The sequence below is a fragment of the Periplaneta americana genome, chromosome 17 (assembly GCF_040183065.1).
Source record: "Periplaneta americana isolate PAMFEO1 chromosome 17, P.americana_PAMFEO1_priV1, whole genome shotgun sequence".
NCBI lineage: Eukaryota > Metazoa > Arthropoda > Insecta > Blattodea > Blattidae > Periplaneta > Periplaneta americana.
In genome coordinates this window covers 93,499,382-93,513,114 of record NC_091133.1, presented here as the reverse complement: position 1 = coordinate 93,513,114, position 13,733 = coordinate 93,499,382, and the positions used below count along the sequence as shown (strand labels likewise).

At 37.1% G+C, this 13,733-nt stretch overlaps 1 protein-coding gene across 1 annotated transcript in view; it reads right to left on the bottom strand.

Moving 5' to 3' along the window:
- The window catches only part of LOC138692903 (mucosa-associated lymphoid tissue lymphoma translocation protein 1-like), a 50,746-nt gene extending 37,350 nt beyond the window's left edge, over window positions 1–13,396 (bottom strand). Inside the window, exons 1-3 of the mRNA XM_069816236.1 lie at window positions 13,053–13,396; window positions 5,521–5,672; window positions 1,010–1,190 (exon numbers count right to left, since the gene is read on the bottom strand). Coding sequence (XP_069672337.1) covers window positions 1,010–1,190; window positions 5,521–5,672; window positions 13,053–13,195 — 476 coding nt within the window. The 5' untranslated portion in view covers window positions 13,196–13,396. The remainder of the gene's footprint in view (window positions 1–1,009; window positions 1,191–5,520; window positions 5,673–13,052) is intronic.
- Between the last annotated feature and the right edge of the window lie 337 nt (window positions 13,397–13,733).

Genomic DNA, 13,733 nt, shown 5'->3' with positions numbered 1-13,733 from the left:
GATATTGTAAATAAAGTTTTTAATTTAGCACGCTCCTGACAGAAAAACACACATATTCAGAGTCGAGTTCCATACAGGAGACAACTATCAGCCATCAATATTTCCCCTGACACGCGAGGACGCAGAGATTGATATTTAATTATGTATATTTGTAATGTTGTTTATTGATGTCTTGTGCGTTGCCAAGAAAAACGCATGTAGTTCAAAGTGAAATGCAAATTATGTATGTAGGCCACTATATGTCATTAAACTATTCCATATGTTTATTCTGAAATACATTTACAGCACGTTGCGTGTAAGTTTGTATGAAGTGAACTGTACTCGTCCATGCTCTGTGACGCAGCTCGCTTGACAGTCACTGATCTACGAATATCTATACTACGTTTCACCATTCTTTATAATACTCCAAATCCCTTTCCCTAGTGATCACTAATAATTGATACTTGATAGTGACATCATGAGAAAGTAGAAATCCGGATATTCACTTTGATTGGAAGTGTCTTTTTTCGTTTCTATTGTGTAGTTTTATTTTTTATTTTATTGGGTTATTTTACGACGCTGTATCAACATCTCAAGTTATTTAGCGTCTGAATGAAATGAAGGTGATAATGCCGGTGAAATGAGTCCGGGGTCCAGCACCGAAAGTTACCGAGCATTATTGTGTAGTACAGGTAATATTCTGTAAATAGTAAATCCAAAGTAATCAGTATTTTTCTTATACCGTCTATTTAGGGAAGTGAAATTCGATGCCCATCACTAGTTTTCAGCATGAGTAAATAACCTGGTTACTGGAATGTTTATTTGAGCGATGTATATCATAATCAGCAGCCACAGTTATGAATGATACATTCCTTCTCGTGAGTAACCAACAACAGTTCTGATATCATCAGATACACTGGAGATAACAGACAGTACTTACTTTATGGACAAATTTCATACAAATAAAGTGAATGAGCTTATCATTAAACTATGAAGATTAGTAAAATAGAAACAAAGGTTAATACTTTACCTAAAATCTTTAATCTGAAGAACGTTACTTCTTTGATCTACTAATTCTTCATTTTCCTTATACCAAACATACGTAGGAGGTGGCACCCCAAATGCTTCACATTCAAGCTGCAAGCAGGAGCCAGCAGCACAATATGCAATCTCATCACCATCACCTGGTTGTCTTGTAATAACTGCTCGTTCTGTCAAAACAAGATAAATACTCTGTAAGAGATCTTACCATATGAACAAATCACGTTTCATTATGATTCATACAGTAATTTTCTTGGTTTTATATCGAAGATTACTTTCCTGAAATAGCCTACACCCTTTCCCTCATTTTTTTTTTTTTAATTATCATTATAATATACGAAATATATAAAAAGTATTTTGAATTATCATTATAATATACGAAATATATAAAAAGTATTGTGAATCTGAAGAACATTTCTGATAACGAAAAAATAGTTTTTGACCTGCTGTCTGTTTACCTCTATTCCTCCTAAATTACTGGTGGAATTTCGTTTCTGTACTAGTCCCAAGAAATTTAAGTTAATATTCTGTCTCATTTTTACTCCATCTGGCTTCCCTTATTTTCAACATCACAAAATCAGCAAGGTCAACTTAGTAAGTTTAACTAAAATATTGCACAGTTCAACTTCACTGAGTTATTGTAATGCTCCTACACAAGCACAGAGACGTAAAAGTATCAGAATTCTTGTTTCACAAATGTAGAGGATATAATTGAAGAATGTGATCCCAAACGCGTTCAGTCCATTTTTATGAAAGGACTGGGCTAGTTTTTTTATCCACTGATCTACGGACTGAGCTAGTTTTCAAGTGACACACTATAACACAATCTTTTATACAAGGATTGGCGTTGTTTTGAAAGATATATTGATAGAGGTCTCAAACATAATAATATAATTATATGTATAAATCATAAAAATGGCCAAATGGACTGAGCGAATTTTGGGATCGCACTCTTAAATTTATTACAGTAGAACTTCGATATAACGACATCCAAGGGACCTTAAAAATTGTGTTGTTATAAACGCATGTCGTAGTAACCGAGATTCATATTATCAGTCTAGTGATGTGGAAAATGAAAAATAACAAAATTACGCTTATTTTAGATTTATGTATTCATTTTTAAGCCTACCATGAACATAATAAAATACATGTACAATTATAAGTACAGTGTTCTGTATTAAAACAGTTTGTTCAGTAGGCCTACTTACCAAACATCCTTACTTAGGAGTCAAGTAATCAGTCGTTTTACTCTGTTGTCTCCTACTTGCCCAAAACACTTTCTAACTTATGTTCTACGAGTATGTTCATTATTTCAGTTACAATTTCACTGCTGCCTCCCCTAGCTTCGATCCATTCTTTTCAAATGCAGCAACAATTTTATCCTTGCACTTCCAAATTGTTTGGACTTTGGAATTAATTGGGCCAAACTCACGACACACGTAAGCTTTTTTAATTCCATTCTCAATTTTATGAATCACTTTAACTTTTCTTCCAACGTTAAAACTTTTCTTTTAGTGGCCATACTGCGTTAAAATGCGTGCACTTAGTGAAAACTTCCTGTCAAAACTGACCGCACGTAGGAACCCTTAATTTTAATACAACATGAATTTGGGCGGGTTACAATGTGGTGGGGAATCTGCCTGCATTCCAGAGATCTATGACAGAAGGGGACAGTAAAAAATATGCCAGGTTACCAGATTTCAGCAAAACATTTCTTAAAATACTTCGCTTCTTAGAAAATCGTATTCCAAACTGAGGTTGAAAATGACGTTATATGCAAGGTAGAAGCATATACATTTGTCGTATTAAGCAACGTAGAAAAGCATATGTCTTATGGGGAATTAGTTGGAACCACAGAATATTTGACGTTATAAGCAAGGTGTCGCACAAAACGAGGTCGCTATAAACAAGTTCTACTGTATTTAAAAAACACTGTATTTAGGTCACACTTTACTGGCCATTTGGGGAAAGTGTAACCAATGGTGTATTGTTGTCTGATTCTGAAGAAAGTGCTTTTTTAATGACCAATTCCAACCTATTACATATTTTTCCCCAAGAATTAAATTATTTCTAGCCATTTGCACATAAAAACTTTTCTCAAAGGAAACTAACTACTGAAAAAGATATTGATTAACAGTAACAAATATAAATGACACTCGGAAGGAAATTAAACGCAGAATAAATATGGGAAATGCCTGTTATTATTCGGTTGAGAAGCTTTTGTCATCTAGTCTGCTGTCAAAAAAAAAAAACCTGAAAGTTAGAATTTATAAAACAGTTATATTACCGGTTGTTCTGTATGGTTATGAAACTTGGACTCTCACTTTGAGAGAGGAACAGAGATTAAGTGTGTTTGAGAATAAGGTTCTTAGGAAAATATTTGGGACTAAGGGGGATGAAGTTACAGGAGAATGGAGAAAGTTACACAATGCAAAACTGCATGCATCATATTCTTCATCTGACATAATTAGACTACACAGTATTTCAGAAGACAGTCAGCTGCTACATACGCCGTAGCATTTCTGATATGTGACGTCACAAACTTGTATAGTAGAACCAATCAGAATCAGTCTATAACATGTACTTCCCGAGTTCGTTTGTTCACGTGTGAGTGTTTCAATACATTGAATAAGTAAAACTAACATTTACTGTGTGTGTATAAGATAAATAAACGGAAGAAGAGACTGTAAAAATACAAGTATTGCATATGCAGGCGTGGAAAATAGTATTTAAGGTGTATAATTATTTTAAAAACGTTGACGAACAGAAAGCTGCCGGCCATCTTGATGCTGGCTGCAATGTTGAAAACGCGCTAGAAACGACTGCAGAAGCATGTGGTGTGGAATTGAGAAATGTGCAAAGAATATTGTTAGTGAAGGAAAGAGGGTTTGTTTGCTGTCATGCTTACAGTAATCAATGGCTAAGGTCATTGTCTTTTGATAATTTAACTTCTCACTATAAAAGAAAGAAATGCAATTGTAAAAATAGTTCAATGAAAATTTCAAAGTAGGAAATAATTTACCATAATACAGTGAGACCAAGTGAATATTTCACTAAATTTAATATTGTTTTTCTATACAGAACTGGGCAGCCAGAAAATATACATCTAAAGTTTTCTCTTGTTCTACCATAATATTTCTTTTTTCCGTATGTAAGTTTTCAAAACTGGACATACTTGTTTTGTGACTAACCACTAAAGATGCCACTATTCTTACAAGTTTGTATCCCCTTTATCTGCATGGCTGAGGAATCTCCTAATGCTTAGTTTATTTCATCACTCCTGACTCGTGTTCATCTTATTCTTTAGGCATCATCTCTTTTTATGTAGGTATATGCCAAAAGACAGGGAATGAGGCGAAAAAGAGATAGAGACCACCACATGAAAGTTGCATCATTGCTGAATCCTTGTCCTCTGAAATTACCTGTGTCTGTCTTTGGCAAAATTCAGTAGGGCATGCAGTGAGTTAAAAATAAGTGTAGTTTATTACATTTTATTGTATTTTGCAGTAGTTGCATATTCAGAGTGCGAACATGTATACATTTTGAAAATGTACATACAAAACAAGGAAAAACTTTAGATGTAAATTTCCTGGCCACCTAGTTCCACGTAGAAAAACAATACTAAACTGAGTGAATAGGTTTAATGAAACATGTTCTGTAAACTATGTATCTCCAGCAGCTACTGTGTGGAGGGTGAGTACAGAAAATATGACATAATATGTAAGTTTCAAGCCAGTGAAGCGCCATGAGTTTACAAGTGCAAGCAGTGACAGTAGTGGGGAACCTACTGCTGGTTGGCTGACAGAAAGACCAGGAATGTTTGCTGGGACTCACTGTATATACCTATAAGTATTAAATTAAAGGCAATAATAAGTGATAGTCTATGGATCACATTTGTCCTAAGTGCTCGTTACATTTCCAAGATAAAAATAGGGGTAAATGCCTAGAAATGCATATATACATAGGTAGTACTGTCTAGTGACATAATGAAGATCGAGCTGGTTGCTTGGTGGGGGTAAGACAGGCAAGTGGGTGGCGAAGGTGGAGGGGACATTCTAGCTCAGCCTTCTGTACACCACTAGACAGTAGCACATTTAATTTTCCACATTCAATTCATATTATTTTACTAAGTACTACCACAAGGTATTCATTTTTGTAACTCTTTTTCAGTGTCTACAGAATCCGCGACAAACTTGAAATTGTATCTAAAATGTAATCTTTCGATAATGTAGCTACAAAATTTATTGCATTACTTATTTACTTTTTCGGTCTAAATGAATTTTCAGCAATGCAGATGAAAGTATGGGCTATATTTGACCTCCGTTTACAATTCTGTATGAATATGGGGAAATATTTTATACATGTGTGGTGTCACATTAACCCTGTTCGATCTTATGCATAATTGTATTTTAAAAATTAATAAAGAAACAAAATAAATTCACATGACGAAACAATCAACAGTGTTACAACATAAACTTATAACAAAAAACTGAAACTGACCAGGTTCTTTCAGTAACGCCAGAGCTTCATATAATTGGCATTCTCTCAATACTTCACACAGAACTTCTACAGTACACAATTTACTTCCAATCTCATAGAGCAGAACCTGTGATGGTGAAGGTTTCCTTCGAAATGTTTTCAAGTCATTTCCACTGAAATAAAAATATTAAAATTAATTGCCAGTCAGGTGATAACAGAATAATACCATCAATCAGTATCCAAATTGCAGTGAAATTTAAATAAGACTGGACACAAAATGACAAAACAGGAAATACGGGATACATGGAAATGAAGGTAAGAGCCAAGACCATGTTTAAAGCATATTTAATTTTGGACATGAGTGACAACATATAGAAAACAAATGAGAAAAATATTAACATTCGAAAAGAATAAATAAAACCTATTCGGCTTAATAAAATATTCACTTTTACTGAAGTAAAAACGACCATCAAGAGACATGACAAGCCTAAAAAAAGCCCAGGTTATGACCTCATCACTGGTAAATTACTACAAGAATAACCTAAGAAAGGATATGCATTTATCACTTCTATCTTTAATGCTATTATTCTTTGTATATATATATATATATATATATATGTATTAACAAAAGCCGCCCTAAATAAGGGTTCAATAGATCGGTCTACTAATCAATTCATAATGAACAATTATTAAAAACAATTATGTGACAATTTGAAAGAAAAAAAACATTAAGATAAATGATAAGAAAACATAGGAAATCATTTACAATAAAAGTTTCTTGGGTACAAATGATTACTAATTATAGCGAAGGATGATTTTAACACATGAGATCCTATGGCATCAATCGCTGCATCACAAATTTTAAATTGTTTAAGTTGATTTAAAGTTTCTCATGGGATCGTGCCACGGGCACCAAACATGAGCCCAAAAACTGTCCAATGTGTGATGTGGTATTGTGCTCCGAGATGCTGACAACAAGGCTCATATATGACTTGTTTTTCAAGACACACCTCTTGTGGCTGTTGCTCATGCATCTCAAAACAGATTGTGGGATCAAGAATGACACCCTTATCCTTCTGTCGATCATTTATGATGATATCAGCACGTCTAGTAGAGCCATCAGAAGAGACGCAACCAACCTCCTCATAAACCTCATATGAAGCATTCTGATGGATTGAAGCTGCGATGAGAGAACGAACCGTATTATGTCTGTTGATTCGGAGCAATTCTCCACGATGGCAGAAACCCAAGACTTGAGGAAGCGTTTCTTGCTTGTCGCATCTTCTGCAATGGGTTGAGTCAAGAGTTCTACCAGGGAGAGTTCGTACAGGTACTGTATTACAGTTCATCTTAATGGCTTGCGTCCACTGACTGCTCGAAAGTCCCTTTTTGGTTGAGATCCACGAATTGCCTCTCTTCCAGTGAGAATAGAAAACAACTCCCAAACCTTTACTTTTCAATTTGCTCCATTGATGATAAGAATCTTCACACAATGCTTTTGTTTCTGAGTCAATGAAAAATTTCTTAAATAATTACAATACTTTAGTCCGCAAAATGACCTAATGATGCAGCCTCTTATTGCCTGATAAGTTTACCTGTCCTATCAAAAGTATTTGGAAAGCTTCTATTGCAATGCCTGAAACCACTCGTCTGAAATAGTACCACATTTTCAATTTGCATTCCATAAACATCACTCAACAACAGAACAAGCACATCACATAGTAAATAAAATTACACACACTGCTACTGCTCTGCTGTATTTCTTGGTATATAACAAGCATTTGGCGGCCGGGTAGTTCAGTTCGTAGAGCAGCTGGCTACAGACTGGAAGGTCCAGGATTCGATCCCAAGTGGTGACGGGATTTTTCTCGTTGCCAAACTTTCAGAAAGGGCCCCAAGGTTCACTCAGCCTTCTATAAAAAATTGAGTACCAGGTCTTTCCCGGGGTTAAAAGGCAGTCAGAGAGTGGTGCCGACCACACCACCTCATTCTAATGCCGAGGTCATGGAAAGCATGGGGCCCTACCACCATGCCCCCCCCCAAGTTCCTTCATGGCATGTGACAGGGATACCTTTACAACAAGCATTTGACAAAAAGTTTGCCATACTGGCCTTTTATTATTATTACTCCACCCATATCATCTGTTGCTCAAATCCTATTTAAGTGTCAAGTAAAGCTCAAAGATGACCTTTCTTCTTTTCATCATATCAAATCTGGAGTTCAAGGTAGCGTCCTGGGTCCCAATTTCTATGTACTTTATGCAAATTTTGATCTACTAACAACCAATAACATATCAATTGCAACCTTTGCAGATGATACAGCTATTCTTGTCTTACACAAAATCCTTATCTAGCTTCACAGCATCTTTAGGATCATTTAGATCTAATAGAGCAATGGCTACACCGGTAGTGTGTTATGATTAACTGCACTAGATCAAAGCACATATCACGTACACTTTGTACAAGAAGAAATGTTCCAAAGTCCAATGGGACAACATAGAACTTCCTAAAGCCACAACTGTAAAATATCTTGGTATGCATTTAGGTGATTGCCTAACCTGAAAACATCACATCAAAACAAAGAGAATGGAAGTTAAACTCAAATTTAATCGACTATCTTTACTGTTAAATAAGAGCTCTCAATTATCCCTGTACAACAAAATTATCTAAAAAACAGTAATTAGACCAGTATGGACGTACGAAATAAAATTGTTGGGTTCTGCCAGCAATTCCAACATAGATCTAGATTCATTTTCCGGGCTGAGAGGCCGTGGTCTGTTGGTTGGTTTTCTACCAGACGTTTCGTCTGCAACTGCGGCAGACATCTTCAGTGGAGTGGTATCTGAGGTCGCAAAGCTCTTCTCAGCGTACCTGAGGCAACTGATCCTGTGGCTGGTTGTGCGGGCGTATTTATAATGCAACTAGCGGGCCAAGGCCTGTTGTCGCTGTGGTCCGCGCCACTTTGTTCTCTGCTCCTGTTCTGGGTTCCGTCCTTTTGTTGTAGTGGCTTCTTATCTGTTATGTTTAGGACCGGGTACCAACACTTGTTTAGCTTTACGCCTTCTTCCTTGCAATTAAAGTTGTTGTCATGTTTATAGATTTCGATCGCTTCTCTATGTAGACGGGGGAAGAAGTGCATTGTCGTGCTCAAGATGTCTGTGTCCTTGAATCGTATGTCGTGATCGCCCTATTGATAGGCATGTGCTGCCACTGCCGATTTGTCGATCCGTCCTAGGCGGCAATTCCTATTGTGTTGTCAGTCTCGTCCTGATGCTCCGCTGTTGTGTAGTACCGATGTAGACCTTCCCACACGAACACAGAATCCTGTAAACTCCGGCGGACAGCAGCTTATCTCGTTTGTCCTCGGATGACCTCAGCATGCTTCGGATTTGCTTAGTCGGCAGGAAGGTCGTTTCCACTTCATGTCATTTCAGTACACTGCTGATAACCCATTACAACAAAAGGACGGAACCCAGAACAGGAGCAGAGAACAAAGCGGCGCAGACCGCAGCGACAACAGGCCTCGGCCTGCTAGTTGCATTATAAATATGCCCACACAACCAGCCACAGGATCAGTTGCCTCAGGTACGCCGAGAAGAGCTTTGCGACCTCGGATACCACTCCACTGAAGATATCTGCCGCAGTTGCAGTAGAAAACCAACCAACAGACCACGGCCTCTCAGCCCGGAAAATGAATCTAGATCTATAGACTCTGACCGTGAAAGCCTACACTACAAAATTCCAACATAGATATTTTAAGAAGTTTCGAAACTAAATCTCTTCGCTGTATAGCAAATGCACAATGGTTCTTGTCCAATAATAATTTACACCATGACCTGGGAATCCCTACCATCAAGAAAGAAATCACTTTTTACAGTTACTGATATCAGCAATGACTCAACTTACATTCAAATTCTCAACTTACTGCACAACAGTGAAGCAATGAATCACCTCAAGCGCCATCACATTCTTGATTTGACATTTCGTTTTGAGAACAATAACTAAAGAGTTGTTTGACAACTCTTACAAGCAAACATTCTCATGGGGGGTAGATAAAAATGTTATCTTTTTTCTTTCACCATGTTAGTAATATCAAATCATCATCATCATCATCATCATCATCATCAGCTCCACAACTCATTGCTGAGTCTTGGCTTCCTCAAAGACTCGTCTCCAGCCATCGCGATCCAAAGCTACCATCCTCCAATTTCTCACCCTAAGAGCTCTCGCAATGTCAAAACAAGTGCTTAAATATACATTTTGGCCACTCGAGCACAATTACGAAGACTGTTCAGAAAGTAAGTTTCCCTGGGGCCGTTTACATTTTTAGTAGGTTATTTTACGATGCTTTATCAACATTTTAGGTTATTTAGCATCTGAATGAGATGAAGGTGATAATTCCGGTGAAATGAGTCCGGGGTCCAGCACCGAAAGTTACCCAGCATTTGCTTGTATTGGGTTGAGGGAAAACCCCGGAAAAAACATCAACCAGGTAACTTGCCCCGACTGGGAATCGAACCCGGGCCGCTTGGTTTCGTGGCCAGATGTGTTAACCGTTACTTTACAGGTGTGGACGCCGTTTTGCAAGAAGAAAATATAATTCTATGGAAAGATTTACTGGAACAGATACAGCAATTGTTGACTATTTTTCAACACATTCCCCACCGGAATAGAGACATCTGTCATACCGTGGGATCAACAGAGAGGTGCAGATAGCTGTCACATACTAGTTCCGAATCCAGACGGCCGACATCTATGACACAAGGATACAAAAGTTGACCCCCCTTGGAGTCCAAATTAATATGAAATCCAGGTGATTATCTAGTAAACATCGGCCAGGACGTCATCTTCCAAAACACACGTCCAGAGCACATACTTCCCTGTTAGAGTGTATAGAGTCTGACAATAGGCTATGTCAATCATAAGAAAACGCTGTTGGATATGACATGCATTGAAGGTACCACAGCTTTAAAGAATCTGTGACAACTCATTTTAGTTTCAGTTTTTGTCTTTTAGAGAACAGTCTGGAAAAGACTCCAAGAAGAAAGAAGATGGAACTCGTGACAGACACCTGTTTCCAAAATGAAGGCCCATTACGGTTTTCTACATTTCCTTTAATGTATCAAAATATCAACTGGTTAGATCATCAAAGTAAGTAAGTGTAAGTGACAGTGTAAGAATAAATGAACAATGAAGAAATGCTGTCATCACTGAAAAGTATATTCCTAAATGTGTGATAACTGAAAGAACATATTTAAACAAAAGTAAGGAATAAGAAGTTCACCAATGTGGAATAACAGCATATCTGAACGTGAAATGAGTAGACTTGAGTTCAAATTCTGATTGAAATAAGTTACCAGGTTAGGATTTTTCCCGAGGTTTTCCTTCAACCAATTGAAGCAGAATTGCTGGATAACTTTCGGTGTTGGACCTCGGACCCATTTCACCATCATCTATTTGCATGGTACCATTATCATTAACATTGCATGAGTTAACTTCACTGTGCAGTGTGCGTATACGAACAAGAGCGCAACAGTTCAGTGACATATATCATTCACAAAACAGGAGTGGTAAGCACAATAAGATTCAGACTGAGGTGCAAGCCTTTGAGCCCCTCCTCTGTAAAAGGAGGGAAAAAAAAGTAAAAAGTCTAAATAATTTTATGTCTCATAATTCCCTGTATGTCTATAATGTTTATTTTTACTTTCTCCTTATACGAGGTGGGAAATAGGGGGCACATGTGAACAAGGGGCACATTACGATAGGTCCTAGATTGAATTTTTCACCTCAACACATAATTTTCATTAAGTTTGGATGGTTCTGCTTCTTCTCAATCTATTTTTCAATGTTCATTTGGTCAATGAACACTGATTTTAACATACGGTTTGTGAATCTGTAATTATTAAAAAGTGGACGAATTTGGGGCTTTCAAAGGGGCCATTGTTGTATACTGAAGAACTGCGATCTTGTTTTGTCAAGACACAGCTTACTGATAAATGGTCGATGATCAGTGCCAGGTTAGGTCTGGTTTATTCAGGCTTTCGGTATGCCTTTCAAGTCCGGTTTTTGGTACATACAGTATATGGAAAGCGAGTTTTTGTAAGCTCGAGAATCAGTGACAGGTTAGGTTTGGTTTGTTCACGCTTTTAGTGTGCCTTGCATATATGCTTTTTGATAGATAGGTAAACATAAATGTAAGGATAACTGTAGTACCTTTGTGAAAAGTAAGTTATTTTGTACACTTTCCTAGAAATTTAAATTTCTAGGAAAGTGTACAAAATAACTTACTGTGTTTTTCGCCATTTTTCAGTAATTTTCGTTCTGAAAAACCATTTAGTAAGACCATTTTTTTAAGAAAACAAGCAAAACAATACCGTCATGACGGGCTGCAGTTTTACAAGTTAATTTCGAGTTTTCACGTTACACGTTTTCAGCAATCAGCATTCCTGATCCCGAAAAAGTTGTTCTGAGCATGACGTCTGTTTGTGTACATAGAGATTTCTCCTGGGCTATAGGACGGAATTTGTTCATAATCCGTACTAAGTTAGTATCTACAATTCAATAGGCCTATATCTAGGAAATATGCATATGATATATAATAATGTATTGTAAAACATTAATGGTCTTTAATTTGAAATAGGGTAAACTGCACTTACCGTTCAGCTACCAGAGTTACGATAGTTCACAGAACAGTAATCGAATCATTCAAATCTTCAATTGTTTTATCGGAAAGAATTTTGAGCGAGTAGGCACCATAACAAGTGGACGTTGGAAATGGAGACACAAGAAGAAAATATCATCATGAATTGTGCAGTTTATATGTGACTGAAAAACATGTATTTCCTAAAATCTGAGACCTCGTCCTGGAAACCTGAAGGAACGTGTCAATGAAAGTACACTGGGATGATCCCGTACACTGAATTGTAAGTACATAAAATTGAATATTAAAGGGCAGCAAAGTGGGCAGTACGTAACAATTATCAACAAATCCTACCTATCTTATCACAGACAGTGGGGAGAATTGTCACAAAAATATTTTCTCATAAAACTCTCTGAATGGCAGCTATATTTACAAACTACGTACCTACGTCTTTTGGGCTGTATGCTCTAATCCACGGTAGTGGGCCTACTACTAATAGGCTGTTATGCACCGAACAGCGCCAATTTTTGGAAAACATTGAACCCTCAAAATTGTCCAAACACCCTCATTAATAATAATGATAATAATAAAAACACAACAACACGAATTATTGGGTGGGCTCGTTGGCTCAACTGTATGTGCCTTTCTTCATCAGTGAATAACAGACTATTCTCCCTGGACCAAAAATACAATACAAATGAAATAAAAATTAATACTTTGCCGTAGACAAAATTTATTGTAAAATGGTTTGGTATAGTACACATTACCGTGAATCACTATCGGTATAGCTGTTCCGTCTTTTGTGTGCAATCCAGAATGGGTAAGACGTACGAGATAGCATGCGTTATTTGCACATTTTGTTCAGCTCATCGTGTATGTTTTCCTTCTCAACAATAATTTCTTTGAAAACTTACCTAAATAAACCATTTCTATTATTAAATGCTCCAGCTACTAGCATCCAAGAATCGTTGTCATCTAGTACTGCTGTAAGCTTCAGATTTATTTCGGGGTCAAGATTTAAAACATATTCGTCATGGTGTGGTATCTTTCGCGACATTTTCTCACAGAATCAAGTCCGACTCATAATAGGTTATAGTCTAATACAAAACTCAATGTAGGGCTGGCGCCTGGCACAAAGATAAAAAAAATCATATATAAACAGGGAACAAGGAAAATGTGATAAACATTACGTCACGAGGAAATAAGAACTTTGTACGGAGGGCTGAAGAGTACACGGAAAACATACTCAATTACTCAACTTAAAAAAAAAAAGCTTCAATGTAATATCGACTCGAGCACTCGACAACATTATCGATATCTCAACGGCAGTGTTGCCAACACATAAATTGTATCCCCGTCAGTCTAATACCTGGAAATTCGTCAGAATTCGTCAAAATTAGAAAAAAAGACATATATACTCAGCAGGGGCGGCCCGTGATTCAGAAGACAAGTGAAGTGCTGACAACTGTATGTGACAAGAAACAATATTTTTTCAATCTTACCTTATCTCTTGTAGAGTAGGTCTATTCTCCTGTTCTTCAGGGCCGCGAATTTGTCAATGATGTCATCTAAAAAGCTGGGTTGTCCTTCAAGTT